The sequence below is a fragment of the Echeneis naucrates genome, chromosome 21, assembly GCF_900963305.1.
Source record: "Echeneis naucrates chromosome 21, fEcheNa1.1, whole genome shotgun sequence".
Taxonomy (NCBI): domain Eukaryota; kingdom Metazoa; phylum Chordata; class Actinopteri; order Carangiformes; family Echeneidae; genus Echeneis; species Echeneis naucrates.
In genome coordinates this window covers 10,663,323-10,685,734 of record NC_042531.1, presented here as the reverse complement: position 1 = coordinate 10,685,734, position 22,412 = coordinate 10,663,323, and the positions used below count along the sequence as shown (strand labels likewise).

General features: G+C 41.9%; 2 protein-coding genes across 3 annotated transcripts in view; one reads left to right on the top strand and one right to left on the bottom strand.

The window, feature by feature from the left end:
• The window catches only part of col4a2 (collagen, type IV, alpha 2), a 44,096-nt gene extending 34,734 nt beyond the window's left edge, over nt 1–9,362 (bottom strand). For both annotated transcript variants that reach the window (XM_029530774.1, XM_029530775.1), the window contains exons 1-3: nt 9,139–9,362; nt 8,818–8,924; nt 8,673–8,724 (exon numbers count right to left, since the gene is read on the bottom strand). In XM_029530774.1, the coding sequence (XP_029386634.1) occupies nt 8,673–8,724; nt 8,818–8,840 (75 nt within the window). In that variant the 5' untranslated portion in view covers nt 8,841–8,924; nt 9,139–9,362. The remainder of the gene's footprint in view (nt 1–8,672; nt 8,725–8,817; nt 8,925–9,138) is intronic.
• Nucleotides 9,363–9,431: 69 nt separating this feature from the next.
• Nucleotides 9,432–22,412, top strand: part of col4a1 (collagen, type IV, alpha 1) — a 32,729-nt gene continuing 19,748 nt past the window's right edge. The window contains exon 1 of the mRNA XM_029530776.1: nt 9,432–9,643. Coding sequence (XP_029386636.1) covers nt 9,572–9,643 — 72 coding nt within the window. The 5' untranslated portion in view covers nt 9,432–9,571. The remainder of the gene's footprint in view (nt 9,644–22,412) is intronic.

Below are 22,412 nucleotides of genomic sequence, written 5' to 3'. Positions count from 1 at the left end.
TAGCAAAGTACCTAAAATGTTGTTATAATTAAAATTGTAACATGAAATCACATTCACTTTAACATTCAACCCGCTTATTGATTTCTTGCATCTTATTTTCAGTATAAAACGTAATATTTTTACAAAAGGGCCAACGTGGCCTAAAAAGTAGGGCAGCATGTCAAAAGGGGGAGTTTATATTTTCTGTCCAGCTTTGCCTTCCGGCAATAGTCTGACATAGAATTCAATCAAATAATCAGATTTCAAGTGTTAAACAAACACTCTTGCAGAACAGGAAGCAAAACAGTAAAGACAAGCAAAACATCAAACACAGCCGTGGCAGTGGTGTACTTTACATGAGGCATTTCTTAATGTAACATCTCATCCCAAAGGCCTCCATTGAGGTGATAAAGGAAGTTCTGCCAGCCAGCTTTAATGGATTTTACAGATTTTCTGGTGTTAATGGTGGAGTCTGTCTACAACATTGCTTCTTTCTAACTAATTCTGCTTCTTGTCACACCACCATTGACTTCCTGTCGGAGAGTTTAAGTGCTGTATGCATTCATTACCCCAAGACAAGTACATTTACACACATAAAAAGGGGGACATACAATAACTTTACGGTTCTGAAAAAAGCTGACACGAGATTTCAGCTTCAAAATGAAAATGAGGGGAGAATGAGGCCAAAAAAATAGCAAACATCTCACAAAGTTACTTTTACTGTGGAAACAACAAATGCACTGGGACTATTAAAGGCTTCATAAATTACACTGAGCTCATAACACGTGATAAGGAACTTAAATCTTGAGCTGTGTCATTGATTCAGTCATTTCATTGATACATCACTGCTTGTTAAAATAAATTCAGAGATTGCTCCTTACAGTGTTTTATGTTTTTAACTATATTAAATTTAAAAAATTATATTTTGACTTTATTGCAATTTTATTATGATAATGACACAACTTGTATTTAAAGCTTGTTATCCTAATGTACAATCTAAAACATAATGCAGGGAGTATTGAAAGGGAAGTGCAAAGACAGGAGGGCAGGGTGACTCTGCAGAGAGCAGGACATGACATGAAATGAGAACTAGAGCAGAGGGACCTGAAGGGTGCACGGCAGAGCAGAAACTCCCACTGTGCTTCTCTGGTTTACCTCCAGTATAAACACAGCTCTGGTTTCTGCCCCGGGTCTGACACAGCTGGACCTTCCCTCAGTTTCAACTGGCCTCAGGTCACACGGAGCCTCAACTCCTTTTCCCAGTGGACTGCAATTCCAATCAGGGCTTCCTGCTACAGAGCGGGATACATGGAGCTCTGCTGGACTTTGGTGCCAAAAGCCCGACCTAATTGACCTTCTTTATGTGGATTGTTTCATCTCAATCCTCTAAATAGATGATCATGAGATTGAGATGCCAACCTTTCATTCGGTACCAGGAGAGGTCTGTAGATATCAGTGTTTATAAGTAGGCAATGTCCTGAGTGGGATTCTAAATACGATCTAAAAAGTCACCCAAAATGAGGGCTGAACGGGATCGAGGATGAGATGAATTCTGATTAGATTTAGTTAGTCATGTTCACTTGCTCAAACTTAATGTTTAGGGCAGTTAGATTAGATTAGATAGAGTGTAAATCGAGGCCGGGCAGAGTAAACCTTGTCAAAGGCTTCTTGCTAACATCAGCATAATGATGTGAAGCAGGTCAGCATGCTAATATTTGCTTATGAGTGCCCAAGAAAGGGACAGCTCAGATTGCTGACAATACCATTAGTTTACAGTTCAAAGTAGTATACAAATACAAGATTGTGATTGTGCTAGATGAAGACCATTTGTGAAAATATACCAGTATAGTTAAAACTTAAAAGAGACCATTAACTGTCTGTACCATATGTCTTGGAAATCCATTCGCTGGGCACTGTGGATAGATTTTCAAAAATTCAAAGCAATCCATGGAATAATTTCTGAGATAATTCAGTCTGGAAATGGCTGTCCACACAGCCACACCACCAGCATGACTAAAAGAGGAAGAAAGTTGGCCTGAAGATGAGAGAGAAGGCAAAGTTGGTTATGGTTATGTTATCACAAAGTGTGTGTTTAACTTTGTTAACATTCTTCCCATGACAGGAAATAATTCAGTCGAATCAATTAGACCACAGCTGAGATGGAAATAAATGGTCTTTGTCTCTGGTCCAAAGGGAAAATGTACCAAGCTGAGCAGTGAGATCAGTGAGGTATCACAGTCTGGACAGTGTGGACGGCCTCCTGTAGGACATGCCTCATTCTGGTCTCACACACCCCCACATGACTCCAATTCAAATAATTACTTCAGAAATCAAATCACCTAGTGGGCATCTGTTGAACTGAGTAGCACGTAAGAACGTGCAGAATTATTTAGAGTGTCTTTGTGTAAACACAGCTGAAACAATCCTTCCATCTGTGCTCACTGAGGAAACTCACCTCTGCTGAGGAGAGACAGGCGAGCAGAGGCGCACGTGTGAGGGGGACGGAGCTGGAACGTGAAGGAGACAAGCTGAGAGAGGAAGAATGAAAGAGTGGGAGGACAGGCCGTCTGCCAAGTGTCCCCCTTTTCAAGATGCACAGAGAGATAGAGCGAGGGGACAGAAGACAGGAGACCAGGGGCAAAATGATGCTATAAAAGGAAGTGGCTTGTACAGATGCCTGGGAGGACTGGGAGGACTGGGAGGACTGGGACACAGAGGCTTTGGAATTCGTTCAGCACAGCATGATGGGACCCCTGTGCCCCCACATTAATCACTGTGGATGGAGATGGAGTAAAAGCCAAGGACAGGGGGGGATATACGTATATATGATATAGGGATTTTCCAGAAACTTTCAAACTTTATTCCAAGTCAAATAAAGGTCAGCTTAGACGAATGGGGTGACTACTGCATTTATATAAACAGGAGGGCAGCAAACAAGCTTGTCTTCTATTTCTAAGATCAATTTTGCATATGTTGAATGATTACAGCAGATTTTAACAGCAATAGAGAGGGAGAGAAAGAGTGAAAGGGAATCAAACTACTGCTATGCCCACTTCACCATCCTGACCTGGGTATTGAACATCTTTCATATATTTTCTTGTTATTAAATTGTCAAAATAATACAACCCTGATATCCTTCAAAAGTCAACAAAGGCAACAGACCCAGAGTTACACCACAGCCATGGAAATAAGCAGACAGACAGCTGTGGGTCTCTGAATCTATAATAATGGCACTGGAAGGCAGAACATCGATCTAAAGAACATGCTCAGAAATGGGGTCAAGACCACAAAGCATCCAGGTGATCGTAGATTTCCACTGGCACGCAGCTATGAGTACTTCAAAGATGGAATATGGATTACATGCATTTTATGGACAGTTTATGAATTTCTTTGTACTTTTACTTTATCCTTAGACCTTTGTATATGTCTATCTAAGATAGATATAGCTGTATATATATGTAAAAAATGTGTGAACACCTGGCAACAGAGAAGTGGCTAAGATATCTGACAAACAATACTGCCGTCATGCTTTTTCACATCATATATATTCCTTTCTCATGTTGCTGCATGTTCAGTGTGGACAGGACCAGGTTTATATTCTATTATATATCTATTATATATATTATATTATATACATGTTGGTAACCGCTCTCTGGAGTAGTCAAACTATGTGGGGTCCAGTAGGGTTGTAAAGCAACTTTGACACAACTCCACCCGGTTTCCTTTTCCTGTTTAGAGAGGCTTCTCTGGATAATCTATTTTCACTTCACACAATTCTCCACGCAGGATGTTTCCCATAAAATCCAACTTCACTGGGCCCAACGATAAACAAACCACACGGACTCTGCACGTGCAAGAAAAGAAAAAGAAATATGGCACACACTCACGCATCCTGCCAATGATGGAGAATATTAGTTGACTAATTCAAGCAATCCTTTAGTGGCAAACAAAATCTCATTCACAGTTACCGACGATTTAATCCTCCATCTCAATACTCTACCTTCTATTGAGTCCAAGATTGTATGCTGATATATGCTTTTTTTTAAAGTGACATTTCTACACTAATGGGAGCAAACATCCAGGCTGAACCAGGCCTTTCCTCACCGTTACAATGCCTAACCACAGGGACTAATCAAATAATCACCACCGCAAAATTACCTCTCATAAAGCCATCACACCCTAACAAACACAAATTCTCAGGAAACTATACTTAAGAAAACAAAAAAGTGCATGCATTGACACATGCGCACACATGCACATGTGCATTACATGCAAAATACAATGCAGCTCAAGTGCAGAAAGGTCAGAGGGGGTTTATCCCTCGAGCAATGGCTGATGTTGCATGCAGTGTCCAGTCAGGTGGTCATAGCATGCAACTGCTGCTTCAATCTCTTCCTTTGCGTTTGCCACACACACACACACACACACACACACACATGTGCATATGCACATCAGCGGCAGGGAATCCCACACATGGGCTTCTCATCCATGGCTGTGGCTTCCTGCAGCACTGCACAATGGACTCTTCCCCTGATTGTTATAGCTGAACACTCTCCATATCACAGCCACTATTTTGGCAGGGGATGTGCCTGCCATTTTTCTGCCCTTATCACAGGCAGACATCTTCCCCTCGCCCCGGACACACGCCTTCCTCCCCCCATAAAACAATTGCGTCGAGAGGTCCATCACGTGTCTGCTGATCCATTGGTTGACCTTAATCACACATTATTCATTCACATCCAAAAAGCAGGTCTGCGCTTTTATACTTTCCCAAGTGAACGGCATATTTTTTTAACTACTGTAAACTGCATTTCCATGATTTTCAGCTTTTTCCTTTTCTCTTATGGATATTCAAAACAAACCTGGCTTAATTTATTTTGACCATATGGAATCCAATGCCAAAAATAAGCATGCAGAAACATTTATCACAATCATCCACTTAGCTGAGAATAGGGTAATTTCTTCTGCAGACATTGCTGCTGAGTTTCCAGATACAGAACGAACCTGTAGCCAAAAACGTGTCTTTCATGGTCAATTGACAAAATTCTCATGAATCACACATCCGCTGTGAGTATCATCCTGTCTTACCTCTTACCATCACATCTTGAAGTATATTCTGCAAACATGTGAGAATCAAAGCCTCCAAAAGGGTCCTCTATGAAACATCCTGTTAACATTACTGCCTCAGAGCCTTCGTTCCTCTGCCATTGGACACTGATAAACAATATTGGAGCACATTGGTTCAAAGACATTAGTGAAGAAGAGTGTGTATATGCAGATTTGAGAGAAGGAAACACAGAAGATAGGATCCTCTGTTGGAGCATGTAAACTGTCCCCTGGGGCCCTGGAAAGTGGCGCATATTGGTCAAAGTAGGTTTTACCAACAGAGCTGACTTCAACGTTTGGTATGTAAACAAACTAGCAATATGGTGTTGCCTTGGGTTGTAATCACAGCCAGTGATCAAAGTAGTTGTGTAAAGTTTTGTTTTACTGAACAAAGATTATCTAAGTTAAAGTTCAGAAACTCCAGATAACAAATTACTGCACTGAAATGGGCTTTAAATGAGAAACAATTAGTTGACTGACTGATTCATGTAGTTTGACAAGCAGGAGCCATTTTAGGGATTTAAGCCCCTGCTCCTCGTGAGAATTTGAGAAATTTCTGCTTTTGGGACATCTGCCAAAAACTGTGATGGGCACAGGGGTATAATTGATTATGTGAGAATGAATTGAGATAATGGCATTAATTGCAGGCAGGTGTCGCATTATCAGTTGTGGTTACAAAACTGCAACATTAGCTATGTGTAGCTATGCTGTGAAGGCAGAGTGAAGACCGCAGAGAGCATAGACAATAGAGACAGTTCAAATGAGGACAATGGGAGTCAATGCATTTCGAAACATGCAGTTTTGAAATGTGCTGAAAGAGCTTTGTAAGGATTGTTTGGGGGGGAAAAACAGTGTGTGAACTCAACATTAATGCTCAGATTGGTGTGGGGGGAGGGACTTTCAGAGGTATGCAAGTATGCAGATGCCTACAAGTCCTTGAGGTATCCTGACATCAGAACCACCCAATGGGTCACACTGCTTCAGACCTCCAACACACACACACACACCTGGCTTCACCTTGACATATTGCAACGGCTGTCTCTTAGCTTTTCTGTAGGTTTGACACAACAAGAAATTTATCACCCCCCCCCCCCCACACACACACACACACACACACATCTCCTTAAAAAAAAAAAAAAAAAAAAAACAGTGACATTTTGAAAATAAAAAAAATGAATCTCACATGCAACATATCTTGAGAATGAAATGTTCAATGAGCAGGAATTTTCCAAATGTCCTGTGGAGTGAAACAGTGGGAACGAGCTGTACAACATAGGCGGGGGTCTGGTTCAAAGAACTGACTCAGTCCCAGCGGCCAGATTTGGATGTGATATTAAATGGAAACATATTTTCTTAGACACAGCTGAGATTGAGAAATTCAGTTTAAGATGGACATAAAATGACGCATGAGCAGTTACTGCTTCCTGCACCATATTTACATGTCACATTAACTTTCCAGCAGTCTCATTAATTGTCAGCTCAGGACTGCTGAAACTGCATAATCCTCATTATCCTTTCAACAACTTCCTTAAATGCAGATTGTGGGGAAATTTTCAAAAAGTCAGATGTTGGTTGAATGCCATATCCAGAAACTGAAGCTGTTTTGTGTTGGAAAGATATTTAGGTTATCAACGTGAGCTGTGTGTTTATTTGGCAGTTAACTTGACTAAACAGAGCACATGGATGCCAAACATTAAAATTAGCTTTCTGTCTCCCAGTATCACCACCTTTGAGCAAAGCTGCACAATACACAGAGGACCTGAGGTGTGTCACGCACTTTTAATCCAACCCTGAACAAATCTGATTAAAGCATGAGACAAAGGGGTCTTTTCATCATGCCAGACAAAATTACTTTTTTTATCCTAGAGCCTTGTGTATGATATTAAATGTCTGACAGAGCTGCTGAACATCTGACATCTTGCAGAAGCTTCAACAAACAGAAAAGCAAAACATGACCAATGAGGAAACGCAGTGTCCATATGGACAAACCATTTCCACGGACCGGAGGGTATTTTCCAAAGTGATAAGATTGAGGTGTAATGTCACCAAACACATGGAGCTGCTCTATTGATAATGAACACGTATAATTAGAGATACAAAGAGATTCAGAAACAATAACAAGGCTGTGATTTCTCCAGGATGATATCTGCCTTGTGTCCTGGCTCTGCCCGAGCACCAGCCCTCACATAAACCAAACTATTTCCAGTTGGCGAGGACGCACAGACAATCTGCTGTTGTGTGCTACATGTGTAAAAGGCCAATGAAGTTGTCCAGAGTTGCCCTTTCACACAACTCAATGCCAGAACATCCACACAACTCACAGAGCGAGGTTAGCTGTTTCCAGCCTTTGTGCTAAAAACCAACTGAATTCTGGTTGTATTTAATGGAAGAAACTAGCTTGGCAGTGTTTCTCTAAATGCTAAACATTTTGCCTGAAATGACCAAAACTATATTTCGGCAGATTTTAGCAGTATGAATCCAGGAGTGGGTCACTTTACAACCAGTGGTGATTGGAGGAACGATTACAGCAGCAGCTACACTGCATTCACATGCTCCTTAGGGGATCCCATTCCTAAGTTGAGTAATCGTTCAGTGAGATTTCAGTCAGGATGTGGAAACACCATGAAGATGTGCTGTAATTCACTGCTCGTTGTAGTAAAAAACCATGCTGATTGCGGTTTCCACTATTCGTGCTGTTTGTTAGATCGGTAACTGCTAATAGATACCTTTCTCTGTGCACTCCATCTGAACAGTGACTGATGGTTACAATCAACAGAAAGAATTTTTCCAAGAGGGTTACTCTTTTAGTGTATATTTTGCCATGTGAGTAATACTTAGACATTTTTTTTTTTTACAATGCATTTAGCTATTTTGAAGTTGATTTTAAAGAATCCAGCCATTATTGGTATTCTTTACCTATGCAGGGTCTGGAGCCAGATTTTCAATAATTTATACACAAAGTGAATATCTCACTTACTTACATTTTGATGCAGACAGGTAGTCATAACAACTCACATGTATTCACTTTAGTGTCATTATCTGTATGTGATTGACTGAAATCACTGAAATCTGAATGACTGAAACAGAAATAAAAAAAAGAAGTAATGAATAATCATAAAGCTCAACATGCCTTCCGGGGTCATAACCCCACCCCTCAATCCCTGCCAGGTCAGGGGGTCAACCCAGGCTCAACACTGTGTGGCTTTGCATTATATCCCGTTTCTGTTTATTCCTCTTGCTATACAGGAAAAAGAAAACTGGAACTGTACTGATGTCGAACGGCAACATTTCACCATGAGGCATTTCACAAGAAACTGTTTTGAGTTTGGAGATATTTACTGTCACGGAAAGCCAGGACCCCTCCCACTGGAACAACTCCCCCACCCAGACACTCCCATACGCATCCATCCAGCACACCGGGCAGCTCCGCGGAAGGCAAACCCAGGAGGACACGATCCGGGTTCATTTTCACACGGTAATTGTTACCATGCTGCAGTTTCAAGCAACACACACACTTAAGTTTGAATAAACAAAAAAAAAAAAAAAAATCAACACCACGTGGTGTGGAGAGGCTGGGGGACACTCACCGCGCGCACTCCTGAAGCGAGGAAGGCGACGCAGAGGCCGAGCAGCAACAGCCTGCAGTCAATCACAGTGGCAGGAAGTTATTGACTGATTATTCACTATCGATCAGTTATGCTCTGGGCCGACTAACACTCATGTAGACTTCACCTCAGCGTCCACGGCCCCTGCATGGTCCCGCTGCTGCGCACCGCAAACTTTAATCCCACGCCGCTGGTTCAGTCGTTTTGGCAGCTTTTACCACATGACTGCCCAACCTGAGGGGACACGATGGAACCAGTGATAATAAATAACTGATTATCCCCCCCCCCCCCCCCGAAACGTGCGTTACTGGCACTGTTTCTAAAGATCCATTTCACTGGATGTTAAACAGGAAGCTGCACATGTATTGATAAATTAGACTCTCTCGAATGTATGCCAGTATTATTATTGTTATTGTATTTATTTATTTTGCAATCATTCATTACTTACAGTCACAGCTGGGTCGCCGATGATCAGATGAGGGCAAACGGAGAGGGGGGGGGGGCGGCAGAGGTGCGCGTCTTCCTGGACCGAGAAGTTTCAGGTGACCGGTAACTTTTTGGCACCAAAAATCCTCCACAGATAAAAGCAGAAAAACGGCAAAGTGTGTCGAGCTGTCCCGCTCCTTAGCCAGAAAAGCCAAAGTGCTGCTATCAGCTGGGTTGAGTCCCTTTGCATAGGTGAGGGTGGTCGGTTTTTTTTTTTTTTTTTCGGGGGGCGTGGTGCCGCAGAAACAAGAGCAAGTAGCATTGATCGGACCCTCACATCGGTTTGGACAAAGATGCAGCCAAACGTGCTGCCCGTGCTCCGGCAGTAAGAGTCGACCGACCCGAAGAAAGAGCACAAGAAGCGGCCGACAGGTGGAGGTTCTTCTGCGGCCAAGATGCTGTTACCGTCCGGCGCCCTGCTGGTGCTGGCGGCTCTCTACTGCAGTGTGGAGCTGACACAGGCTGAAGTAAGTGGATCTGAAAGCCGTTTAAATGTGCATAAAGTTTCAGATTTTGTTTAGCATATCGTATTATGAACGTCAGCGTCTTTTTGACGGCCTGATTTTAAGTGTAAAGGCTCTAAAGTCACACACACACATGCAGCCTGCAGTCACTGTTCAACCTGCTCTGCTTCATCTCTCACATGTTCAGCCTGACACGGGCCATCCATTGTGCTGATTTTCTGCTTAAAGTGATTAAACGTGTGTTTAGGCATCACAGAGAACTTTATTCTTTGTAACAGATGCCAACACGCACAAAATCAGTTGAACGTCTGCTGATTTTAAGTGTTAAGTCTTCTTTTTGGTGAGTCTGGTGTCGTGCTACCCTAAACCCTTTCAGCTGGGTCTTCTCCCAATCCTGCCTCCTTCAGTTCTGCCAGAGAGATGAGGGGGAGGGAGAGGGTGGGGCAGAGTGACTACAGTAGCTGGAGTGTGTGTATGTCTCTGTGTGGAGGGGAGACTGAGGTGTGTATGCAGCTAAACACTGTCTGTCTCTTAATATAACTATAAAACATCCACAGCACAGAGCTGATAGGACATACGTGTTCTCCGTATGTTATGACCTAAATTAACTTGGCATTAGTGAGAATGAAGATGAACAGCAACAAACAGCTTTGCCTTGCTGATAAACGTCTCCCGACACTGACTCTGGTTCCTCGGCTGAGTCCACACACAGTGCTGTCATTTAACCCACAAACTTCTCTGCGTGGAGCTCATTACACTCGTGTAGCTGGCGTCCTGCCAGCACACGATAGATGTTGCTCATACCACTGAATGTCAAAACAAAACTGATAATCAAATCATGATTTTAAACTGGATTATTCAGATTTTTATTGGAAACACAGTGAAGGGAGGGCCCCACACAGGCCAAAATTAAGAATTGGCTCAGGGAGCCAAGCGTTTGATCAGAAAAACTTCATCAGGTCAAATGTTTGACAAATGGGAATCTCACAACCTCACTGTGGTATCCCAGAAGAAAGAACAGGCAGTTTTTTTTATGCTTTGCAGATTCAGTGTCCATATATTTAAATATAAATAACTCCTGAATTCATGAATGAGTTTAATGGAAAACAGAGCTTCAGCCTTGTTTACTTATATATGCTGAGATTCAGCCTTTTGCTTCAAATGCTCAGCCTCTGCTGACAGGCTTGTGGCCACACGTGTTGCTTTATTTTAAAGCTTGGGTGGAGTTTCCAACGGAAACATTGCACACACTAACGCTACTGGAAATCCAGGTGAGCGGGAGCAAACATCAGTGGGCGATGTGGAGGCCAGAGATGAGTGAGATATTTAATAATATATGGAGAGTTTCTCCGTCTCCTATCAATTTTTTGGGGATTCTTTCAGCTGTGGTGGACTATACATGCAGGATGTCATCATGAAGCAAACAACACAATGACAATGACAATTAGGGATATTGTAAAGGCAAATGGCACATTCAGAATGATTTAATACATTACCAGTTCAAGAAAGCCTAATCAGACCTTCACACACTGATCTGTTTTCCAGAAGCTTGATTTCTTTCTTGGGGAGTTGTTTAGGATAGAAGTGTGTGAGGCCATGAGGCAAAATATCTGATTAAAAGACCAAAGAGATTTTTTTTTTTATTGTTGTCTGACTCTGGATTTAGATGCACAGACACAGCACATCTGGACTAAAGAGAGGAGATGGGAGGAGGTGGATATCCTTGAGAGCATCTCTTCCCTGATCAGATGACACCAGTGAAACTAGAGTAACTTGACATTCAGATTAATTTTTTTTATTTTTTTTGTGGGAGCATATTTTCCCATCCACACATGGAAAGGTTCAGAACAGGAAGTTTTCGACCCTGTATTAGGTCCTCCCCTTTTTAAAGCTCCCCTTATCAGTTCCATCCGTGACAGGGGTACAGTGCCTGAAATGTAGTCATATTTATTATCTAATCTAATATCCTTTCATTTTTGAGCAAATTTCTATCCGGAGTCAGAAATGAATGTGTGGCTTGTGTCCACAGGATGTGTCAGTGTGTCCACCTCTGTCTCCACACACAGGCAGAGATGTGACTGGAATAAAAGGATTGCATATGATTGAATTTATCCTCTGTATTTAAGGATGAAGTAACAAGCTAATATTTAGATCTCTGTAGACCTTTGCTCCCATTTTGTTTGCGCTCTTTTGTTGAATCCGAGTCGAATATCTGGATTGTTTATGGAATCTAAACAGAATAGAGTTTCTCTCCTTTGGCTGTCATTTAATCTGGTCAGAATGACTCAGAATGAGTCACTACTAATTTTTGGAGGAGGAAGAGGAGGAACAGATTAGCAGATTCCGGGAGTGAGAGTTCGTGTGTGGGATGTTGGATGGAGGGATCAGGAATGGCTGGTGGGAAAAAAGAACCTCTCTGTTCTGCCAGCTTGTTGCTAAATGGCTTGGCCATGATCTTCAAGTTCAGGGAGAACCCCAAGGGAGGATGAGCACAGCTCAAAAATGGAGGAAGCAACTCTGAGAGCTGTTAATCTCTGTACACCCTGAAGAATGTGTGCATATTGTCGGCTGAAAGCTGTGAATCAGGGGTTGGTCTGCTGGTTCTGCCGTCCAACATGCAGACAAGGCTCCTTGTTGTTTGGTCTAGGCCTGATCCTGTCCACCAACCTCCTCCCTAACACCCCAAACAACAGCTGATTCTGTCACTGCAACAGGCCACCAACCGAGCCGTGCACCCTGGGAGGACACCGCCTGCCTGACCCCTGTCCTCGGTGTTGTAAAAATGCCTACATTTGGAAGAGTCAGGTTGAGTTTGTGTCTCTTTGTTTTGACAGGCGTCTCTGGGTGGAAAAGATAAATCTGCTCTGACCTTGATACCCAAGTAGTGTGGCAGGTATGCGCCACTTTCTGCCTTTGTGTGTGTACCTCTCTGTGCTGAACAAGTAGAGGATTAAATAAGGGTTTAGCATGGTAAAGCCTTTTTCAACTCCCTGTTCTCCAAACATCATGGAGAAGGCATTTCATTTTATTGAGTGGCATAGAACAATAATATTTTCACTGCAGCTGTCTGAGATCCACTTGAGTGTTATCTTAGAGATCAGTTTCTTCCCAGAGGTGCTTTGTTATGGAGAAAGTGCAATTTAGCCATTTAAGTGTGAAATTGGTGAGTCATAAATGTGATTTTCTTTTTTTTTTTTTGGTTTGGACAAAGATGGTGTAACAGTGTATGTTTGTTGATAGGGGGTGGCACGTAGGAGGTAAAGAGTGATGGAGAGGGAGGGAAGTAATGAGGCTCTGAGCCTCAGAAGTGAAAGAATGTTAGTCGGAGTCAGACGTGATACCCCATGGAAAATCTTTTAGTCTCGCCCTCTGACCTGAACCTCCAGCTATTGCTGCCAAATTGTTCTACTGATGGAAGATAATAAAGATAGCAATGACGGTCCCATTACAGTTACAGCTCACAGTTTTAGTATTGAGCCACATTAGGGCAAAGGGTGGACTTTTAGCTTCTGCTTTGGCTGTCCTCTTTGTCAGTCTTTGGTCTGAGAAGCTTCTCTCTTCTCCTGCTTTCCTTACAATGAACAGGTGCAATACTAAAACGCAGTGTTTAGTTAGGTTTTCTGTCTAAACGAACCCTCCTATTATACTCTAGAGCTGTTGTTGTGTCTGTGTTTGTGTTGCCTCCACAGGACAGTGCGGTTATGGGTCTGGGTGTGTCTTTTTATGGATGTGTGTTTATGAGTTTACATTTTACAAAGCTGCAAAATTGCTGGCTTCAGTCTTCTAGAGAAGGTGATGGTTTATGCTAATCCACGTAAAAGAAAAAATAATTCTTCAGTTTGCCCCCACACAATCTGACCTGATTGGATGATGTGGGACTTTTTAATGCCACTGAATTTTGCTGAATTCACATAGACCAGAGTGGAAATGATTTCAAAAACTCTTAAGAGCCTAAGTCCCATTAAATCAACGATAGTCCTGCTTTTTTTTATGCAATTATAGTCTTTGACTATAAGATGAGAAGATTCAGCGTGCTTTACACCCATGCACAAATTAAGAAAGACTTTTGGAGATCAGTTCCTAAAATCTGGCACAGAAAATCTGCTGTTGTTCTCCTGTATTATAGGTGCGTGTGTTTGTGAGTGTTTATGGTGTATTTTAGATGTGAACAGTATTGTGAAAACCCTGGAGCTGGCTGATCTCTCCATAGCAACACTAAAAACACACATTGGTCATGCGCTACGCTTTTTCTTGTCCTTGTTGCTCTAATATAAATACACACTTAGAAATGGCTGCCCTGTTCAGATAAACACTGTCTGCTCCATCTCTCCACAAAGATACTTGTGTCTGTATTTCCCATTTGCTTATTGAGTTGTTTGCTTGTCTCATGTGCAGAGGAAGGAATGTTTAAAATAATTATTTTCGAGGTATGTTGCGCTCAGCACATGACCAGGTTATCTGAGAGGCAGACACCATTCAACTCAGCAAATCAAATCAGATGAATAGCTAATCTCTGAACTCAAAGTTTCTGGAGTGATGATGTATCACATTGTTCAGCGCAGCTGTGGTGTTGGACAAAGTTCTGCACGTTAACGGATTATCTGAGTAGCTCAATGAAAGAGTCGCTGTACGTGAGAGAGACATCATGCACTGAGGTCAGGAGTGCAATTAGGAGAAAATTAGCTCATTTGTTGAGACATGACACAGTTGGACAAGTTCATGAAGCAGGTGCAGGTAGACTGTCTTGTTCAGACTTGACCCGTTATTTCTCTACGTGCTTCTTTCCAATTAAAGACTATGTTACTATTGAAGTCTGCTGACTATTCAATTACTACGTTTCAATTCGTTTTCAAACCAAGTCTGGAAAATCCCCTCACCTCCCACACTGCATCCAGTGGATCAGGTGGGTTAATGCGGTGACGACACCAGCTGCCCCATATTTACAGCGTTCTTTGTAATCTTGACTGGTTTAAAAGAGACACAGCACACACTGATCTCTGCAATAATGCTTTTAAAACTACACCTAGAAGAAGCTCCAGCAGCGGAAGTGCTGATTGTGTAGTCACGTTACACACATTCTCCTGCTAGAGGGAGCCACACACAGATTGTCTCTAAGTGTGAACCGGGCAATTAGGAGAGGATAACAAGGTCAGTTTGAGTAGGAGACCACAAGATTGTAGAGATGAGACAGCCACATGCTTCATATTTGCCTTAATTAAAGTTAGCTGATTCTGGGTCCTACACTGCTCACTAAAGGGCTCACTTCCTCCTCCATGCTCACCTTTAACCAGGCACAGTACAGGAATGTTATTGTACTCCATTTGCAGAGGAGGACTGATAGAGGTACCAGATTGTGAAACAGACCCAACTGTAATCCAGAGGACCTGAGGGGGCCGGTGTATCCATACCTACATCCTTGAAGCTCTTTACTGGAAGAACAGATGCTTTATTCATCTCCCTCTGTGGTGCTCTTCAACACTGCTGCTGGGGGGTGTTGTGTTCTGTCACCCTTGCTGGACAGCACGAATTGTTCATTTAATGGCTGTTCAACTAAAATATTCCAGAAAAAGATTTGATCAGACAAGTTTAGGTATGAAATAGCCTCCGCCAGGAAAAGAGGAGATATGCTAATCTTTCAATGCATAGCTGAGTCGGAGGCGTTTTTAGCTGATAAGGAAGCAGAGGTGTTGTCAGTGCTTGGCATCTCTTAAGCCTCGGGGCAGCATAATCTGGACATTACAATCTCTCCATATGTTCAAATGGCTGTGATGTCATGGTGATGTTATAGATAAGGCCTTATATGGAAAGTTGAGAACAATAGAGAGCAGCTCTGTCTATCAGATAACTATCGTTTGGGGCTAAAGGGCTCAATTACCATTAGTTTGTAGCAGACTTAGATATGAAGTGCTGAGGGACAGGTTGTCTCTCTCTGTTCCTGAAAAAAGCAGAGCAACACAACTGGAAAGTGAGGAGTTTGCGTGAGAATATTCTAGGATGTCTGTATTCGGCTGGTACTTGAGTCACAGAGGTCATTCCTTGTCTTCACGTACTGACGTTATTCCCAGATAGCAGGGCACTCTTGAGAGAGTCGTGAGGCTGACCTAGCCCCTTCTTGTCTTTGTGAGCATAAAAGGCAAGGAAGAGGCCTTCCTTCTAAGAGAAAGAATGGCTTCCTAAATCCCACATCCTGTGCAGCACATTCACAGAGGAGCTGAAGCACCCGGAGCTCAGCAGTGACCTGAACTGGTTCTTTTGCAGAGAAAACAAGCGTCTTGCTGTCTCCTCCACTACTCCCTGATGGTGTTCACCTTCTCATTGCACCTGATTTGTTCACAGAGAAAATTTGTTTATTTTTTTATTTTACCACCAGATCTTATTGCTGGGACAGTGGTATCCAAAACCAATGCTGCTATAAATAGAAGATGATCATATGAGAGCTTTGGATTTGTGTTTATTAGCAGTGGGGCCTACATAGAACAATCCTGTTCCTGAGAGATTGTTGAAGACTGTTTTTTTTTTTTTTTTTTTTTTTTTCCCCCCAATATGTGGAATAATAACTGACCAGACCGTTTATGTGTGGGAGGATGAATCAAGCCTTTCATATAAACCAAAAAGTCCACACCACACTCCTAAAACCTGACTTCTGGATTTAGAGTTTAGTTCTCTGTAACAGAAAGGCGGCATCTCTTGCATTTAATCTCCACCACAGCTTCAGGGTGAGAGGGAAATCATGGGTGGAGTGTAAGTGTGTGTATGTTTGTGTTTGTTCATTCATTAGGGCCAGAAAGTCCCCTCGAAGACCAAAAGATTAGTAGGAGTCTGGCTTAATTTGTTAACAAGATAACATTTTACCCACAGGCACGCTCACAAACACTCCAGCCCAGAGGACGATCAGAGTTATCAAGATGACCCGAATACTGAAAGCTCTGTTTCAACATCTATATCCCCTCTAATGGGCTGGCCAGAGGTTAGAGGTCAGCAGGACGAGCCAGGGCAGGTCATGTGACTGGTCAAGATGGGACATGAATGGACGGGCTGATGAAGAGAGGTCATCGACCTTTGTAATCAAAGGCAGGAATATTGTTTAGTTTGGAGACATTAAAGTACTGTGGAATTTAAGAGCGCGAGAAATGGCCGATTGTAATTTGTGTTGTTCATAACAACTGAAGTGTTGTAATGAATTATTATGATATTGTTTCCTTGAACGAGTGGGCTATTTCTTGGCTCTTATCACAATTGGCACACATCTTGTTTTCCACACATGTGCAGTAAGTGATCAGAAAAGAATAGGAGTCTCTTCCAGCAGCTGAAACTATCCAACTAGCGCTTGAAAAATGGCCAATTCCACGATTTTCATATTACTGCACACACACGAACATAGAAGGAGCGACACATACATACACATACAACCCTGTGCCATCCAGCAGGGCCTGAGAAATCGTCTAAAACCATTTTCCCATTTGCGGAGTTAATTTTGCGTGTGAGAATTCCTTTGTGGTGTGTTAACATAGCTCTGGACTGTACAGTGTTCCTGCTTCATGTCCGTGTCCACTGGACCCCTGACATGTTCAACTGCAGTCTCACTACATGAGCTATATTTGTTGTGCTTTACACGATCATGTTTGGCCTCAAATGTTAGAGCTTACTGTTTGTTGAGAGGCTCAGGTAGAGTGCAGGACATTGATAAGTGGGTGATGTCTTTATGCAGTGTAACTTTTAGACCCTTGAGTTTATAATGGTATTGACTACTGGCCCCTGATTTGATGACAGGAAACATTAGCCTGGTCATGCTTAGTTATGCATGAACAGACTGGTGACTGACCCGTGCATCCGTTGGCTTTATTCATTAACTGTGTGAATATGTGTGGGTGTGTTGGTACTTTTTTAATAAATGTATTTGAGACCTTGTGTATATCATTTGATATATTTTGCTTCAGTTGTATATTTTGTGTGATGTGACATAAGAATGTGGCCACATGAAGGTTTACAATTTTAAGGAATGTCTCGTATTCATTTTGATTGTTTAAGTTCAACATACATGTCTACATGTACTCTTTTATTTATTTATTTATTTTTTTTTTTTTTGCAGGCATGATTTGGACCTGTATGTGTGTGTTGAACAGCTCTATGCATATGCATCTGGTTTGGATTGCAGAAGCATTGACCATGTTAGTGTGGGGCAGATGAATACCTGCAGCCTGCAGCCAGAACAAGACATGTTTTACATCAAGTTGGTTCCAGCAAATAAGCAAAAGGACTCCTTAAATGAAGGAAACCAAATGCACATATATTTGAATTAGTCCTTCATTTCCTCTGGGAAATGAAACATCTTTTTATTTGTTATTTGTAATGTTTATTTAAATGTTTTGTGCTGTGAAGCATATTTGTTAAATTAATTGTTGCATACTGTGGGAAATAGCTTTTAATATGAGTTAAATGAGTAGATTGAAACCAATGCTCTGCCCCCTATCCTGCAGTAAAGTCATTGGTTTTTTTGAGAATTAAAGACACAACGGAGCTGATCGTGACAGAAGAGCCATTGCCATTTTGCCATACGGGTTAAATTTAGACTTTCCCCAGTAAACCAATGAAATCAAAAATTCCATCTTCAAACCTCAATTTCATGCACTGTAGAGAGGATAATGAGAAATATGTGTAGATAAACTGATTCACAGGAGCAGTTAATATGAAAAATCAGCTTGGCTGAAATCTAATGTGGCAATAAAACATACTGTTTCACATCGTCTGGTTTCAGTTAGCACATGTGCAGCTCAACCTCACACAGACATGCTTGTTTATGGAGCTAGTTGCACCAGGATCCTTGTCTTCCAAGAAAGGCAGTCAGACTGAAAATACCCCTCCTCCACTTCTATTCTCTCAGCGTCTCAGTACCAGAGAAGGCCAGGAATGTTTGGGCAGCACAGATCAACCCAGCAGTCAGAAAAAAACTTCTGTAACCTCCTTCACTCATTGTGTCTGTCATCATTATTATTATTATTATTATTATTATTATTCTGTCCATCTCTTTCTCCCAGTGAAGTGTGTGTAGCTGAGAACTACTGTTTGAACAGCACTTGTGCTCAGAAGCACCTGTAAGGTCAGACGTCACAAACCACAAATAAATTCCCACAGAAAAGCTGGAATGAGTGAAAGGAGCCAAGACACTGATCTCATGCAGCTTTGTGATGTCAGAATCAGCTGAGTAATAGCAGCCGGGCGACTTTTGTAGGTCTATGTTTTGTAGTTTATCTCTATACTGTTGCTGCTTGTTTAATGGAAAGTGTTGTATTACCTATATCTCTCTCATTTTAATGGTGCTTAATGATCCCTGCTGCAACAATGAGATCATTTTGATGTTAAATGGAGCGAAACTATCCTGATTGTCTCCATATGGCAGCCATGATCGCACAGCATGTTTCTGTGGGGCGACTTACATAGATTAAACATCCATGCCGCTGTAGCAAATTGACTGTAACAGAGCAGGATTCTGTTTGATGGGTCTTAATGTTGGTACTGTAAAAACGGCCTTGAAACTTTTATCCGTGTAGGAAATGAGTACAGACGTATGTACGACTCACTTAAACATGCTGAAAATAAAAAGTGTGCTCTGTAATGCTCCTTGTAATTTCAATGGTACTCACTCAGTCTACAAAAAAAAAAAAAAAAAAAAAAGCCAGGTGTTTGTTAAACCTCACAGACACAGTTGGTTTAGCAATATTGCCCAGTATTTACTGGCAGGACAAGAAGCCAGAATCTCAATGGATGGCATTAAGAGCAATTAAACCATTCAACCCAAACAGCCGGCTTCCCTAAACAAGACCCATTGTTAACGCAAAGCTAAGTGATGCAACAATATGGTTAACTTGTGTACTTCCTTTCACAAAGGAGAGCTGGTGTTTGTGTCCAAGTGGATGTGAAGTCATGCGGTGGTTTCAGTTTCCTGAACTACACCCGTCACACACACAGTGAGCATCCATATTACAAATCTTTTTGTGACAAACACATGAGAAATTCAGGTGTAGCCTTATATTAACTTAAACTTTTGAATTCAGTTGTGCTTGCAAGGCATGTTCCTCTTGGTCAGGATGTAGAGCAGAAATAATTCAAGTAACTCTTCTCTTTTTTTGTCAGCATGGACAAAGTGTTGAGTTGAAACAGAAATAAAAAAATGTAACTGATGGTCTAACTCTTCAGGAGGGACTGAGACACTGTTGAACTGCCAAAGCGCCAAAAAGTTACAGGTATATTGATGAGACAAACGGCAAACTCTAGAATCTGATGAATGTTTCCCCCCTGAAACCTCTCAGTGAAATCCATATCCATGTGGAAGAAAAAAAAAAAACTACAGCACTAAAGACAAACTGAGAAAGAGCTTCTTTTCAACTTATTTTCTCTGGCTACACAGATTTTTACAGCTCTTGTAAGCTGCCAGAAGGAGTCAGGACCTTTGGTACATGACACTGGCTAGTTCACAGGAACGAGTTGGCTACTTCCCACACCTTTTATTACCGTGGGTGTCCATGTGTGTATTAGTCTTTCTGTTTTTGTTGTTCTCAGTGGATTTCGGTGAAAAGTTGTTTGTGTGTGTTTTAAGGAAGACCACGAGAAATTAATTTAATCCAATTCATAAAGTCATAAATATCATAATTGCATTACCTTGACTGCATTTCATGATGTTTGTGGAATTGAATGTTAGATTATTTTACTGTTGGCCTTTTTAATATAGTTTTGGATGCTCGGGTGTTTACTGAATATGAATATACATGTGTAAAAAATCAGAATGGGGATATGAAATGACAAATCCTCCCACGCTCACCTCTCCAGGGGATTGGTTAGATACTTAAGTGGAAGTGGGAGGTTATGGCAGGAATTTGATGTTGTTCTAAGGGAAAGTCTGTAGATGACATCGACCAGATGTTTGTGTGAGATTAATTTTCCTTTAACATGGAAGGAAATACGCAGTGCATCACCTACAGCTGTTGTAAATGTACAGCCAGTACGGCTGATGTGATGGGAATGCTTCTGCCCCCGTGTGGCCATAATCAGTACAGCTGTCCTGTTCACAATTTGGAAACATTTTGTGCAAACTTCATGCAAGACAAAAGAGCTGAACATTTTAGGAGAGACTGAAACACACTTGGCATGTTTAGAGGTCGGCTGTATTTCATCAGGAATGGATTTACCCGCTTTTGCAAGTAGAACGAAGGCTGCGAGGCACAGACTGATTCACCTCACAGGTTGCAAAGAAAGGGACCCTCCGTGCAGGTTTGTGAAATTCCACTTGCCCAACAAAATCTCAAAAGTGTGCAAATAACATTTTCCCTCCATTGTTTCAAATTTTAGATGTCTAACAGGATGTCATGAGAAAACTGAGCTGAGGAATGCAGATTCAATCAGCGTGGTTGAGATATGGCAATACACTGATTGGTTGTGGAGAAGTTAGTTCTTCCCCCTCAGGACCTGAAACATGTAACAGAGATTTTAACTTTAACAAAACACACAAACTGATCACAAGTAAGCAATAACTGCTTAAAGAGTGTTGCACACCAACCAGCTGCTGTTGACAGAACAATTTTAGTTTAAGGTCCATTTAGTAGCAGTTCTGGCGCTTTCAATCTCACCACTCCATCTTCCTCAGTGGAAGCTGTAATGCAATTGTAATTGTTCATATGTAGCTATATCAGCTGAGAAAGTTCATGTGATTAGATTGAGGCTCCAGAAAAGACTGAAAATGACCATTTTGAGGCTCAACTTCTAAACCAACAAGAGACACACAAAAAACGCGTATTTCAGTATCAGCAGTTCTGTGATGGCTCGGCAAACTGTCTAAAGATTTAGGGACATGATGAGCTATAGTAGAGATGTATTACATCTGATCCATGCAAGCTATTATGTTACAGGGAGTACCTTCCTGAGTTATGATGGAACTGTCTTGCCAATGACTTGTATGAGGATCCAGTTATGCAACAGCTCTATACACTCACTCTTGGTTTACATTAAGTGTTTGTGTTAACGTCACAACTGGCCCTCCATATTGCTGGTGGAGGCCTCTAATCTTAAAAGCGAACATTACTCATCACTTCCTCTCTCCTGAGCTCATCCCACTGCTGGACTTGCCATCTAATGATGTCAGACATATCAAGCACGTGTTGTTCAAACATCAGGCCTTTTGGGACGAGGCTTGATGAAACTCCTAGAACCACCGACACATTACGCAGGGCCCTGAAATATAGCAGTCTATATTTCGAGAGCCTCTGAACGTGCCTCTTTGTACCAAGCACCTCTCATGCTTCTTCCGTTGACATTGTATGCGTTTCCCTGACAGCTCTGCCTTCAGTAAACAGTTAGAGAGACTCTGTCATATACACACAATCATGATTAAGGCACTGTTTTGCACTGCGGCTAGTAAATGTAAGCACTCTGCAAGGACACGTCATATTGATTTTTCACACTGTGGTGACATCCAGACCTGCCATCCAGACCTAGGAATGGCATAAACACTTGTCCAGAGACACGTGAGGCTGTCTGCCTGGAGAGGTTTACTGGCTCTGATACAGTTTCTTTGGAGCTCGGTGACTCACCTGCAACTGTATATTCACTGCAGACAGTAACACTCATCACTGTACAGCCTGGGGCTCTGCTCAGGCTATAAGGTCAGTTGAGGATCTACTGTTTGGGCAGAGTAGTGTCATCTTCATCTTTTTAATTTCTCACAGTCTCTGGGTCTGCTTGCGCTCAATTTGTACAGTGCTACCACTCAGTTTCAAGTAAT